The sequence below is a fragment of the Heterodontus francisci genome, chromosome 12, assembly GCF_036365525.1.
Source record: "Heterodontus francisci isolate sHetFra1 chromosome 12, sHetFra1.hap1, whole genome shotgun sequence".
NCBI classification, from domain to species: Eukaryota; Metazoa; Chordata; class Chondrichthyes; order Heterodontiformes; family Heterodontidae; genus Heterodontus; species Heterodontus francisci.
In genome coordinates this window covers 111,396,815-111,411,124 of record NC_090382.1, presented here as the reverse complement: position 1 = coordinate 111,411,124, position 14,310 = coordinate 111,396,815, and the positions used below count along the sequence as shown (strand labels likewise).

Sequence of the window (14,310 nt, the reverse complement as noted above, 5' to 3'; positions counted from 1 at the left end):
TAGATCTCTTGCTAAATTTCATCACCTTATTGGTAGACAGCGACACAAAGTGTCTCAGCCTATAACTACACGAGATTACAATAAAGCCAAACTTCACTGAAAATATCAGTCAAAACTTGTATATGAATTTTGCTGTAACTGAATATCTATCATCATTGTATTTTCCAAAGTGACAAAAAATCCTACTTCTATAATTATATTAATAACAGCTTCTGACTATAAAATATAAATTCCATACGCCCAAGCACAGAATATTCTGTAGATACTGCTGTTTGATAGTTTCAAGTTACCACAGGATTGTAAATATAAGTGGATTTTTTAGTATAATTCAGTGTCTTTAATATACACTCAGTACTTCACAAGATCTGACGAAAACTCCATTTGATTTTGGAACTTACTTCACTTTTGATGAATTTGACAAAATCTTTCCAAGTATAGAATGCGGGTCTAAAGCAATATCAAATGAAGCATTGGCCTTATGTACAGCATTAGTAAAAGAAACGTGCATGTTTTGCTTGAGATCAAAGAAAGAATGGGGCTAATACTGTCGAATGTTGAAAGAATAAGAGAAGTACGAGATGTTAGCAGTGGTTACATGAAATTTTGCTGGGAATCTAATCGATTCAGGTGCACATTAAATAATGCAATGAATGAATATAATAATGCTCGGGCCGCCCTGACTATTGAATGGAGTAAAGAGAGTTCTAGACCACTTGTAATAGGTAGAACCTCATCTCTTATACTTTGTGTCAAATGGATGAAGCAATAATTTAAAAATGACTAGCCAGTCTACTGGACATTCTAATAACTTAGTAAACTTTATTAGCACTTTTACCGTTACGTTTCTCCCGGAATTGACTAAAATCAGTGCTGTGAAACTCTGTCCGTGCATTCAATTGTACATGTGGAGCGGTGCTTTGTTGTTGAGTTGAATACGACTTATAGCAGGATGAAAAGCATGCTTATGTTAACTGCTTCTGTACGAGACAGGTGGATCATAATTGTGGCCTAAATAATTTAATATTGAACTAAGAGAACAAGCATGTGATATGAAGCTTTCGATGATACAACCCCAACATATGGTTCAGAACATGTTCTCTCTATCCGCCTCTCAACTCAACTTTAACCTTCTGATTATCTATGCTCCAACTGTGCGCTCCACTGCAGAGACGAAAACCCAGTTCTACATAACACTGCTATCAGCGGAAAGACAGAAAGTCTTTACCTACTGGGGGATTTCAACGCAAAAGTGAATGCCGGCTTGAGACATGTCTCGGACATCATGCCACGGGAAAGATAAATGAAAATGGGCAGAGAATACTTTAGCTTTGCTGCTACCATGAGCGTTGTGTAACTCACATTGTTTTCATAACAAACCATGCCACAAGGCGTTCTGGAGACATCCAATATCGGGACATTGGCACCAGCTGTACCAGATGACCCCCAGAGGTGACTCTTTCAACAGCATCCTCAACACACGCAGCAAACAAAGCACAGACTGTGACATAGATCACTCTCTGGTGCACCATTATCAGTTTGCAAATCTTAAAGCTTTTCTATTCAAAGCAGAAAGGCCGTCCTTGTATCACCATCAGCCAAACTGAGATCAAACAGTTCCTTGACTCCATTGAACAGGTGCTCCTCGGCATTAGCAGACAGAATGCAGAAGTGAAATGGAACATACTTCGAGACACTACTTAGAACGGGGGAAAAGGGGCGTAGTGGTAACGTCTATGAACTGGTTAAACCAAAGACCAAGGCTAATTCCTTGGTGACGCAGGTTCAAATCCCACCACGGCAATTGGTGAAATTTAAATTCAATTAATTAATAAAATCTGCAAAAGAAGTCTAGTCTCAGTAATGGTGCCATCAAACTATGATCAATTATCATAAAAACCCATCTGACTCATTAATGCTCTATAGAGAAGGGAATCTGTCAGCCTTACCTGGTCTGGCCTACATGTGACTCCAGACCCAGAACAAAGTGATTTACTCATAAGTGGCCTTCCAAGGCCCTCAATTGTCAAGGGCAATTAGGGATCAGCAACAAATGCTGGCCTTTGTGGCGACGCCCACATCTCACAAAAGAATAGAAAAGAACATTTGCAATACCACACTCCCAGCATATGGGAAGCAAGAATGGAAAAATGCTGACTCGTTCGAGGCTAATGTTGTTGTAATGGAATCTACCATTGAAGTCAAGCAGTACATTCTTCGGCATGCAAAGAGAGTCCCGTTGGTGTTGGGACAGAGCCTGATTTGTAGTCGGAGACCCGCCACCTTCAGAGCAGAGCTTGCCCTACACACAGAGCCTCGACCCAAGGAGAAGGGATCTAGCCAGGGTAAAATGGAACCAAAGAGTGAGAGGAAAAGCTGTATCGGAACAATAGGTTATCTTTAAGGAAGAGATGCTTTGGGTACGGGCTAGGAACATTCCAACAAGGGCGAAAAGAAGGTGAAGCAATTACAGGATCCCTTGAAAGACAAAGAAGATAGAGATTATGATGAAACAAAAAAAGGGTGCATGATGCATGTCAGATGAAATCATCAATAAGACTGGCAAAGGGAGAACATGAGAGTAAAATGGCACTCAACATAAAAGTGAACCCAAACATCTTCATTTGGCATGTGAGTAGTAAAAGGTAGGGCCTATTAGGGACAAAGAGCATAATGTACCCTTAGAGGTACAGGGCAAGGCTAATATACTTTGTATCAGTGCTCAATAAGGAAATGGAATCTGATAAAATATCAGTAGCAGCCACGAGAGCAGATGCAACGGATAGGACAAAAATTGGAGGAGGGGGAGCACTAAAAAGGTCGTCTACACCTAGCGTAGATAAGTCACCCCGTCCAACTGGCTTGCATCTCAAGTTGCTTAAAGAAGTGGGGATGAATATAACGGAAGGGCTGGCCATAATCTTCCAATCTTCCCTCGATACGGGGGAGGGGCCGAGGATTGAACAGTGGCAAATGTAACACCCTTATTCAAGAAAGGGTGTAAGAACAGTCCTAACAACTACAGGCCAGTTAGTTCAACATCAGTGGTGGGTAGAGTTTTAGAAACAATTACCAGGGAAAAATCAACAAACACTTAGAGAGGTTTGAGTTAATTAATGATAACCAACACGGGTTTGTAAAAGACAGATCATGCTTGACTAATCTAATTGAATTTTTTGATGAAGTAACAGCAAAGGTTGATAAAGGGAGTGCGTTGGATGTTGTTTATATGGATTTTAAGAAAGCGGTTGGCAAGGTACCAGAGAAATGGCTGGTTATCAAAATCGAGGTGCATGGAATAGGAGGGTCAGTGTGCAATTGGCTAAAATTTTGGCTTAAGGGCAGAAAACAGTGAGTCATAGCAAATTGTTGCTTTTCAGACTGGAGGATCACGTTCCCCAATGGCCAGGTCGAGGACCACTGCTATTTTTGCTATATATAAATGTTTTGGATCTTGGAATACAGAGTGGAATCTCAAAATTTGCCAATGACACCAAACATGCAGGATTGGCAAACAGTGAGGATCATATGAACCTCCTGCAACAGGGCATGGATAGGCTTTCAGAATGGGCAGACAGGTGGCAGATGAAAATTAGTACAGAGAAGTGTGTGGTGATGCATTTTGGCAGAAAGAGTAGGGACGGGCAATATATACTTATTGCCATATTTCTAAAGAGTGTGCAGGAACAGAGGGATCTGGAGCTGTATGTGCATTGATCGTTGAAGGTGGAAGAACAGATTGAGAAAGTGGTTAGTAAAGCATATGGGTTCTTAGGTTTCATAAAGAGAGGCATTGAGCAAAAAAGTAGGGAAGTTATGCTGGACCTTTATAAAGCTCTGGTTAGTCCTGAACTGGTCATCACACTATAGGAAAGATAACAGGGTCCTTGAGAGGGTGCAGAGGAGATTTGCCAGAATGGTTCCAGGGATGGAGGATTTTAGTTATAAAATTAAGTTGGAAAAACTGGTCTGTTCTCCATAGAACAAAAGGGATTGAAGGGAGATTTAATAGAGGTGTACAAGATTATGGCAGGCTTGGATAAGCTAGACAAGGAGAAACTGTTCCCATTAACTCATGGTACAAGGACTACGGGACACAGATTGAAAGTTTTGGGCAAGAGATGCAGGGGGAGTATGAGGAAGACATTTTTTTCCACAGTTGGTGGTAATGATCTGGAACTCGCTGCCCAAAAGGGTAGTGGAAGTGGAGACAACCAATGACTTCAAAGAAAAATTGGATGGCCACTTGAGGGAACTAGACTTGCAGAACTACGGGGATTGAGTGGGGGAGTGGGACTGACTGGATAGCTCAGTGGAGAGATGGCATGGACACGATAGGCTGAATGGCCTCCTTCTGTGCCTTAAATGACTCTGTGACTCTAATTACAAGAGACATCCGGCGAGAAGACTCTGAATGCACTAAGAGCTGCTTGAAGTAAAATCCAACAGACTGTGAGCTGCTGTGCCACTGGCTACTAGTTATAACTTTGCCAGAATATCCAGATGTCCTCTGACACACGGAACACTAGTGTCATGTATGATGGGATCACAAAGACAGCAAGTCCATTAGCAAAGAAAACAGCTTCATTGAAAACAAAGGCAGGGGATATCATCAATAACTGTAATAAATGTAATAAATGAAGAAGATAGGTGGAGCACTACCTTGAGTTGTACTCCAGGGAAAACAACATCATCGAGAAATCTCTAGAAACCATAGAGAGCCTGCCTGTCATGGAAGAGGTAGATAACGAGCCCACAGCAAAGCTACCGCCTTACTTGCCATTGGCAAAACTCCAGGTGTTGATGCTATACCACTTGATGGGAAACCAGCACTCCTGCAGCATCCACATGAACTTCTCTGTTTCTGCTTGGGGCAGGGCAGTGCCTTAGGAGATGTGTCCTCAGTGCACTCCTCTACAGTAGAGGACCTGGACAACATATGCTGGGCAGGAGGAAAGGCTGACTGGTTTCCATCTTCACTTTCTCAGATGTATCCTCGGCATCACCTGGCGGGACAAAGTTACTAATTCAGAGGTTTTGGAGCATGATGATTCGATCAGCATGCAATCATTACCAAGCCAATGATGTCTGCGATGGCATAGCTATGTTCATCGGATGAATAACGACTGCATACCCAAAGATCTTCTGCACAGTGAAATGGACATTGGATCACGACCTGCTGGACGTCCAATACAAAGACACCTGCGAGTGAGATATGAAGATGGCTGACATCAACACAACTTGGAGACAGTCGCCAACGGACAGGAACTCTGGAGGCTGGCTCTTCAAAGGGTCACTGGGAGATACAAGGTAAAATGGAAAGCTCAGCTGGCTGTGAAGAGGGCCTGAAGAAAACAGAGTCCTGTGAATCTTAAGCCACTTCACCCCGCTGCCTTCATCTGAATGAAGTGCAGCAGAGTCTGCCATCAAAAATAAAGCATTTGAGCCACGCCTGGCGATGCTTAATCCAGAGTTGACCACCCGTCGTCCCAAGAGATGGAAGGCTGCCACATCAAGTATGTGGATTGATATTTAATGAGTAGTCAGATGAAGAATTATACAGATAATTGAAAATGTTGTTTTCTATATTCAAATGAAATCAGAAAATGCAATTAGTGTTCCTGAAATTTGATTCTCCAACAGGTGTTATGATAGGAAACTGTGATAATATATTTAAATCTCGATTCTGGATGAAACAGAGTTGAACATTGAATGGCTGATGCTCCACCAGCCTTTTTAATGTATTGATGTTAATGACCAGTTCTATTATTTTGCTATTAATCCATGTTAGACCAATGGGTCTGCTGTTATGCACTTTTGTTGCATTGTCACATTTTTTGATGGTGAGTACCTATTTCACCTGTTTCCAATCCAATTGGATTTTATCTGCATTTATTGACATCTGTGGCAAACACTGTTACAAATTTAGGTCTGCCATCGATGCCTACTCAGGTTCATGGCACCATTTGCTCTCTAATGCGGACTAAGCATTTAAATTTTCTGGGAATTGCCTCACAATGCCTTTGTTGTGCGATGTCATAACACGAAGACTTCATCCAGATACATGTGTCTCTTGCATCTTTTTTTTTTCAATCTCTCCAAAGGTAGATCCAGATAACACTAGATGAGGTCAAGTTTATTTTGAATTGAAAGCTGTCTTATTGCGCAACATGGCGATGGTACAGGCTAATAGCTATAACTGCATTAACTTAGAGCAATCAATACAATTTGCGTTTGCCCAAAGAAATGAGCACAATGAATCTCTGATCTAATACTACTCAGTACCTTGAACAGCATATCCCCTTCCAAGTCCAGCCTTTCTCTCAGAATTTTCCTGTCCTTTTTTAACATTTAAATATAACTTTACTGTCTAACTGGCATTTTGCTGTGTGTGTTCTGATTTTTAAAAAGCCTCACATTGTTCAAAAACCCTGTACCACTTCGTGCAGATTAAGAAATATCAAAGTAAAAGCAAAATACTGCGGATGCTGGAAATCTGAAACAAAAACAAGAAATGCTGGATTCACTCAGCAGGTCTGGCAGCATCTGTAGAAAGAGAAGCAGAGTTAACGTTTCGGGTCAGTGACCCTTCTTCGGAACTGACAAATATTAGAAAAGTCACAGATTATAAACAAGTGAGGTGGGGGTTGGGCAAGAGATAACAAAGGAGAAGGTGCAGATTGGACCAGGCCACATAGCTGACCAAAAGGTCACAGAGCAAAGGCAAACAATATGTTAATGGTGTTTTGAAAGACAAAGCATTAGTACAGATTAGGTGTGAATATACTGAATATAGAACATCAGCAAGTGCAAACCTGAAGAAAAACAACCTGAAAAAAACAGTGGGTAAGCAAACTGAACAAACTAAGATGAAATGAAATAAATGCAAAAAATGTAAAAAGGAATGCAAAAAAAAGGAAGAAAAAATAACTAAAAATGAAAGTAAAGTGGGGGGCTGTCATGCTCTGAAATATCAAAGGGTTTGTTATCACAATGCTCTCAAGTGACTTTCTGAATACCCATCAAGATATCCAATTACCTACTGCGTACACTGTAATAGAAGCAAGTTTTGTATAGTATGTTAACTACATTTCTTCCGAGTGCCTCTTTTTTCAAGTCGTGAAAATGAAATATACTTTAAAAACCCCAGTATTAAAAGTTACCCTTTTGCCAACTACTTTCTGTGGGAAAATGGTCAAAAATTCAGAAAGAAATTAGCAATCAGCTTTTTTTGAGTCACTTTTTTTATTTTCCGGGCATTTAATCTATTCCAAAATATTGATTTTACATGTTTTTAACTATGGCAATGTTATATAATATATTACACATTGTTTTAAGGTATCTAAGATAGTTCACACGTTGCTAGTGTCATGATTTAATTGAATGGTGCATCAGGCTCGTAGGTCACAGGGGACAACTCCTGTTATGTTACATTAATTATTTTTAGTTCGCCTTCACTTTCGTTCGGGGCTCGTTATAATGCTGAAACAATTTCCTACCGTTACATTATGCTGCAATTGCTATTTTCATTTATGGCCTTGTTAACCTTGATGATCCCTTTTGCGCTGGTATTTTTTTTTCAGGTTTGTGTTTTGTTCGCAGTGGATTCTCACGTTCCGCTCCAGAAGGGTTGTTCATAATATATTTTCTTATCTCCCCCATATAATTTGAAAAGCGTGCTTTCGTTTTTTCCAATTTATATTAGCTGGCTAATCCAACTCTCGGGATTGTTTAATTAACCTGCACGATAGCACAATGGTTCTGCTACTGGAGTAGCAATCCTGAGGTCTGGACAAATGATCCGAGCAACATGAGTTTAAATCCTACAATGGGAGGTGGTAAATTTAAATACAGTTAATTAAATTAATCTGGGATTGAAAAGAAAATGTCCAATATCAGGAATTGTGATCATAAAGCTACTGGATTGCCGTAAAAACCCATCCGATTCACTGGAAAGAAATCTTCCCTCCTTACCCGCCGGGCCCACATATGGCCTCGAAATGCCCTCTCAAATGGCTGATTGAGCCATTCAGCCGTATCCAAAGAGGGCAGCTCCCCACCAGCTTCTCAAGGGAAATTAGGGATGGACAATGGTTGTTAGTTTTGTCTGTGACCCTCACATCCAGTGAATGAGCATGCACTAAAAAGTAATGCTTATTGTTTCGTGGTCTGCATTTATTTGTTTTTGGACGAGAATGTCCTTAACCACATTCCATTTGTTTTCTACGAAACGTCTCTCGAAAATAGTTCACCTATTAAAATGTTTCAGACCTCCTCTCATTATTTTGAATTTGGTCCTTTTCAAATAATAAATCCAAATATTAGGTTGGATATTTTCAACTGTAATCATAATATAGTCTCTGGAGTTCAGTATGGCCGCTATTGGCATTCATATCGTTCTAACTAGTTAGCTATCTATTCTCAGGTTGAGCTGTAAGTTACTTGCCTTGGCATCCCTAAAACAATTGGCTATAAATATCTCATTTGCTATCAGATTGTTGACCAACTGAATATCCCTAATTCATAGTAGGCTGGTTACAACTCCCTATTATTAACTTCTTTCAAATTCCATGCACCTCCGTTATCTGTTCAGATAAAACCTTTTTCTTTTATGATGTTATTGACCTTCTAGTTTTCAGGAAAATAGCGAATTAGTTTTCTGCCTTTACACAACAAACTTCCAGTGAGGGTAAGTCGTGGAGATGCTTATCCTCGACATGGGGATCTGCATCTTAAAGACCAAGCGAGCTTTCTACATAATTTCATGCAGAGTACTTCTTTCCTGAATACTCAAAATTCGTGTACAGTACATTAATTTTAACCATTAGGAATTAACTATATTTTGGGATTCCATGACATCATTGTTCGCAGTTTGCATAATCTTGTACACTTATGCTTTCTTGTTATCCAATGTTCTTAGCAATTCCGTTTTGATATTTATGTTTCGTTTTATTTTTCTGCCAATACTGCCATTAATTTTCTTTCAGTCTGATTCCTTGACCTTACTAGTTTTTCTCCGCTGCACTTTTTGATTGTCACCGCAAGCACAATAGTAGCAGTTCAACGTAAGTGATTGTTATAACTTCTTAACGGCTTTCTCTTGCCCTGAAATCTTGTCCGTTTTCTTCTTTATTCATTTTCTTCTTTATTCATTCACGGGTGTGGGCTCCCATCCCTGATTGCCCTTGACAAGTGGGCTTGCTTCTTGCATAGAACTGCGTATTGCATTGCTAGACCGTTTTAGAAATGTCAGAAGACCACATTTTTGGGGTCTTGAGTCATATCTAGGTCAGAACTGCAGATTTTTTTTTAGTGATACAGCACTGAAACAGGCCCTTCGGCCCACCGAGTCTGTGCCGACCATCAACCACCCATTCATACTAATCCTACACTAATCCCATATTCCTATCAGATCCCCACCTGTCCCCATATATTTCCCTACCACCTACACTAGGGGCAATTTATAATGGCCAATTAACTTATCAACCTGCAAGTCTTTGGCATGTGGGAGGAAACCCACGCAGACACAGGGAGAACTTGCAAACTCCGCACAGGCAGTACCCAGAATCGAACCCGGGTCCCTGGAGCTGTGAGGTCCCTGGCGCCACTGTGCCGCCCACTGTTTCCTTCCATAAAGGACATTAGTGAACCAATTGCTTGCTGCGGCAGTCCGGTAGTTGCATGGTCGCCCTTACTGCTGCTAACTTTTTATTCCAGATTTATTTAATTAATTGAAGTTAAAATTTCCAGCTGCCATGGTGGGATTTTAACCCATATGGCCAGCTCATTAGTCCAGACCACTGGTTACTAGTCCATTAACATAACCACTATGCCACCGCACCCCTAATATTCTAGCGGTATAAGTTGTAATTGTCGTACCAGTCCACCGGTTTAAAACGGGAGCAAAATGTATCCACTTCAATGTGATAAGTGCAGCGCCTCAAGTATTCCTGAAAAAAAATATCTGACTGGAAATGCTGTTGGATCACCTTTTAGGAGTGAGGGTGATCATTGTAAGCAACTATTAGGCTCAATTCAAGGATGCATGAAACTGACATCTTCCCTCTTACAAGCCGACTTTGGAGGTGTTTATAGGCACTGCCAGATTTACGGTTATTTACGGTTATCACTGAAGGCTCGAAGAACGACCATTTCAACGAAGTTACAGTCTAGACGTATGGTTTCAGTTATATTTTTATCCGAAGATTAGATTATTTAAACAAAACTGAGCTTCACAATGATTCTTTAGATTTAACTTCCTCCGTTCTAATGGGATCGTTGGTAATTACTGTAAGACTGCGGTATTCTATCGATTTCCCTCTTGGTATTCGAGGTCTTGTTTAATTGTATTCAATTGCCATATATAGAAAATGCGCAATAATTACTTGTTCATAAACTCTAAAGAATTTGTGCAATGAGACATTTAAACAATAAGGCTATTTTATGGTACACTATCAAAGTTACCGTGTTCATTCATATTGTCATCTCAACATAGTTAAATTAACACTTAGGAAATTGAGCAATGCCTTTTGTACGTTTCTGGATTTCAAGAAGTTAAAATGCACATGATTTGCAAGCTACAAAATCTTTCTCGATAAACTTAAGCATGGCATATTGAATGTTTGATAAATAAATGTTAGAGTGTTAGAGATATGAAACACAAGCAGAAGGTTGCTGAATGTGCACTGGATAAACTGTTGAAAAGTAACATTATTCAGGGGTTCGCCGCCCAATTTCTGTATGTTCTATTTAATGCAGATTTTGACTCACCTCACTGGATGCCCCAGCCCAGATGTTCATTGGCAATGCACTCTGCTCTGACATATATGTTCTGGTTAATTTCTTAATAGTTCCTGGCGTTGCTGGATTGGACGATGAGAGAAACATGAATTCCATGTTACTTGGTTGCGGAGCTGATCGCACTTTATAACGGTATGTGTCTGAAAGGGATCCACTGCCTCGAACTTCAATAACATTTGTAATTAATTTAGAATCCGGCTCAATCTGAAGACTAGCATTTAAATGATGTAAACGATCGGTGGTGTTCAACGAGCTCTTGCAGCAACAACTGGTTAGAAAACATCTCCGAGCGTAAGCAGAACTTCTGTCGGCTGAACAAATGGCGATAACAAGGGCAATTATGACAACTAGGAGTATGAAGGATATTACTCCTAAAGTAATTATTATATAAAAAGATAAATTTGAAGAATATTTGAAAGCCCTGTGAGATTCCACAGAATCGTGGTTCATTTCTGCGCTCTGTTCACTTATTATGACCGTGACAGTGGCCGTGGCAAAAAGGGGTGGATGGCCATTATCTTTTACCTGGATAACCAGCCTTTGTCCGTTACCATAGTTGGCTTTAAGTAGTTGAGTAGTTCGGACTTCTCCGGAACTGTGCGAAACAGTAAAAGAATTGGGATCAGTGGTTTGCACAAGCTGATAGAAAAGCCGCGCGTTTTGACCGGAATCAGCATCCGATGCAATTACCTTGGTAACTAAATAGCCGGGATCCGCAGATCGCGGCACCATTATCTCAGCATGATTCGCTGACCCGACTGATGTTATTACAGGAGCGTTGTCATTCTGATCGAGGATTATCACTTTGACAGTAACGTTACTCGACAGTGGTGGAAACCCCGCATCTCGAGCTTGAATTTGGATCTCAAAACTTTTCAGTTGCTCATAGTCAAATGAACGTTGTGAAAAGATGATACCGGCTTCCGAGTTCATAGAGACGTATGAGGTCACTGGCAGCCCCTGAATTTGGTTTTGCAGAATAGTGTAAGAAAGCTGTGAGTTTTGTTCCAGGTCAGGATCTAAAGCTGCCACTGACCCAAGAGAACTGCCAGGCGGATCATTTTCCATAGCATAGACGGTATATGAAGATTGCAGAAAGCTTGGCGCATTGTCATTTATGTCCGTAAGATGCACAACGATAGTTTTGTTGGTGAACAATGGCGGAGTGCCATGGTCCTTGCAGGTAATAGTTATTTCATATTTCGCAGTAGTTTCCCGATCTAGGAGGTCTTTTATTACTAGCCTGTACGAATTCATAAATGAAGATTTCAGATCAAATGGGAGGATTGGAGAAATCCGACAATCTGTTTGTCCATTTTTATCGGTATCCCGATCAGTTACACTGATTAACGCTATTAACGTCCCAATCGGAACATCCTCAGAGATTTTGCTTGAAACTGAATTTAGGTTCAATGTAGGTGCGTTATCATTCACATCCATAATATTCACCCGAACGGTGCAGTGTGCTATCAATGGAGGAGAACCGTTGTCCTTAGCTTCAACATTAATCTCGTAAATGTCAGCTTCTTCGAAGTCCAATATCCTCTTTACACTAATTTCTCCGGATTTAGAATTAATACAGAAAAGATCACGAACCCATTCCTTATTATAGCTACTAAAGGAATACATGATGATACTGTTTGACCCGTAATCCAAATCAGTGGCATTAAGCTTAATGATCACAGTATCTGGCGGGGCATCTTCCATTAGCATCGCAGTGTACAGAGGCTGTTGGAAAACGGGTGCATTGTCATTACTGTCTAATACAGTGATGGTTATTTGAGTAATACCTGATTGGTGCGGTGTCCCACCGTCAATAGCTCTTAATAGTAACTGGTGCGTCGATTCTTTTTCCCTGTCCAGAGACGTCTCCAGTACCAAATGGACTAATTGCCATTTTCCATGATTCTGCACATCTAAAGAGAACTTCTCATTTGGAATGAGTTGGTACTCACGGATAGAATTGGTTCCGACGTCAGGATCGTGCGCGTTCTCTAACAAAAAGCGCGTTCCGGGTATCGTCGATTCAGCAATTTCCAAACGGGTTTCACCGTGCGGGAAACTGGGAGAGTTATCATTTATATCCATGATATCAACATCGACACGGTACTGTTCCACCGGATTTTCAATTACGACTTCTAATGCTAGGATGCAATTGACGCTCTTTGCACACAATTGCTCTCTGTCTATTCTTTCACTTACAAATAAAATGCCGTTCCTTATGTTGGTGTCCAAATAATGTTTTGGTGAGTCTGAAACAATCCTGAATTTGCGACTTAATAGTTCCTGCAGGGTTAATCCCAAATCTTTCGCAATGTTTCCTACGAAAGCACCGTGTTCCAGTTCTTCGGGAATGGAATAGCGAATGTGCCCGGAAACCAGATTCAAGGCACAAAGCAGAAACATGGACGGTATCGCTTGCGTTCTCAGCAACAATAACCTTGCTGAATCTGCCATTTATTTTGCAGGGTTGAACCCGTCGCCTCTCATAAATCTTTTTCTCGGCCAGTACCTTGATTACACCCAAATTAAACAATGTAATTTGGCAGGAGACTTGAAAAGCGTGGAGACCTTCTGACGATCTCGCTCTTTATATGAATAAAAAGACCAGCAATCCCTCTGTTTCCTTCCCCTAGTGTTTGGGGCAGGGTGGTGGATCACCAGCGGTGTTTCATCTCCTTATTGGTAGACAGCGACACAAAGTGTCTCAGCCCATAACTACACTGAAATGATGATAAAGCAATACTTTAAACAAATTACCGACCACAATCTTCTAAATTAGTATATGCTGAAATACAGCTAGCGTAATAATTTCTTGTAACTAAATCCACGTTACAATTTACCATAATTACAATAAATCCGTGCGTTCTGTACGTAAATGTATGGTTTACGCAAGATATTTTGTACATATTACACACGAAACCGTTTCCAATGGCACTACATGTATTGGCATTTCCTTCGACATTTATAGAAATTATTTACACTGGGAAAATATGTGTTTCTCACTGTGAAGTAAATTCACTGCCCTGAAGTAAGACCTACTCGTCAATAACCAGCTCACGGACTTTCAGTTCAACTGCTGCTAGAATATCTTGGCTTCATCCAGACATGAACGCAAGAGTTGAATTCCAAAATATTCGCGAGTAGCTAGCTCGAAAACAAGTTAGTATTTTATCGAATAGGGCACGAAGGAGATCCAGTGAAACTGAAGTCAGTGGGAAAACCTTGCAGAGGCTGGAGTCATTCCTGATGCACAAGAATACGATCCGGGTTGTTAGAGGTCAATGATGTAATCCCAGGACATCAACATAAGTGTTCCTTAGAACAAGGTGCTCGGCGCTAACTTTTCAAAGTTGTTTCATCAATAACCTTCATCATAAGGCCGGGAGAAGCTTTTTGATTACAATTTCATTGTTCCGATTCATTAATGACTCCTCTGATAATGAAGCAGTTCTTGGGACAACACCTAAGCTTGAGCTGACAAATGGTAGTTAGCATTCACAACATATGATT

General features: G+C 40.6%; 1 protein-coding gene across 1 annotated transcript; it reads right to left on the bottom strand.

The window, feature by feature from the left end:
- Nucleotides 1-105: 105 nt before the first annotated feature.
- LOC137375739 (protocadherin-10-like) lies at nt 106-13,254 on the bottom strand. Its single transcript, XM_068043127.1, has 2 exons — nt 10,768-13,254; nt 106-216 (listed from the first exon to the last, which is right to left on the bottom strand). The coding sequence occupies exons 1-2, from the start codon at nt 13,252-13,254 to the stop codon at nt 106-108; spliced, it is 2,598 nt and encodes an 865-aa protein (XP_067899228.1).
- Between the last annotated feature and the right edge of the window lie 1,056 nt (nt 13,255-14,310).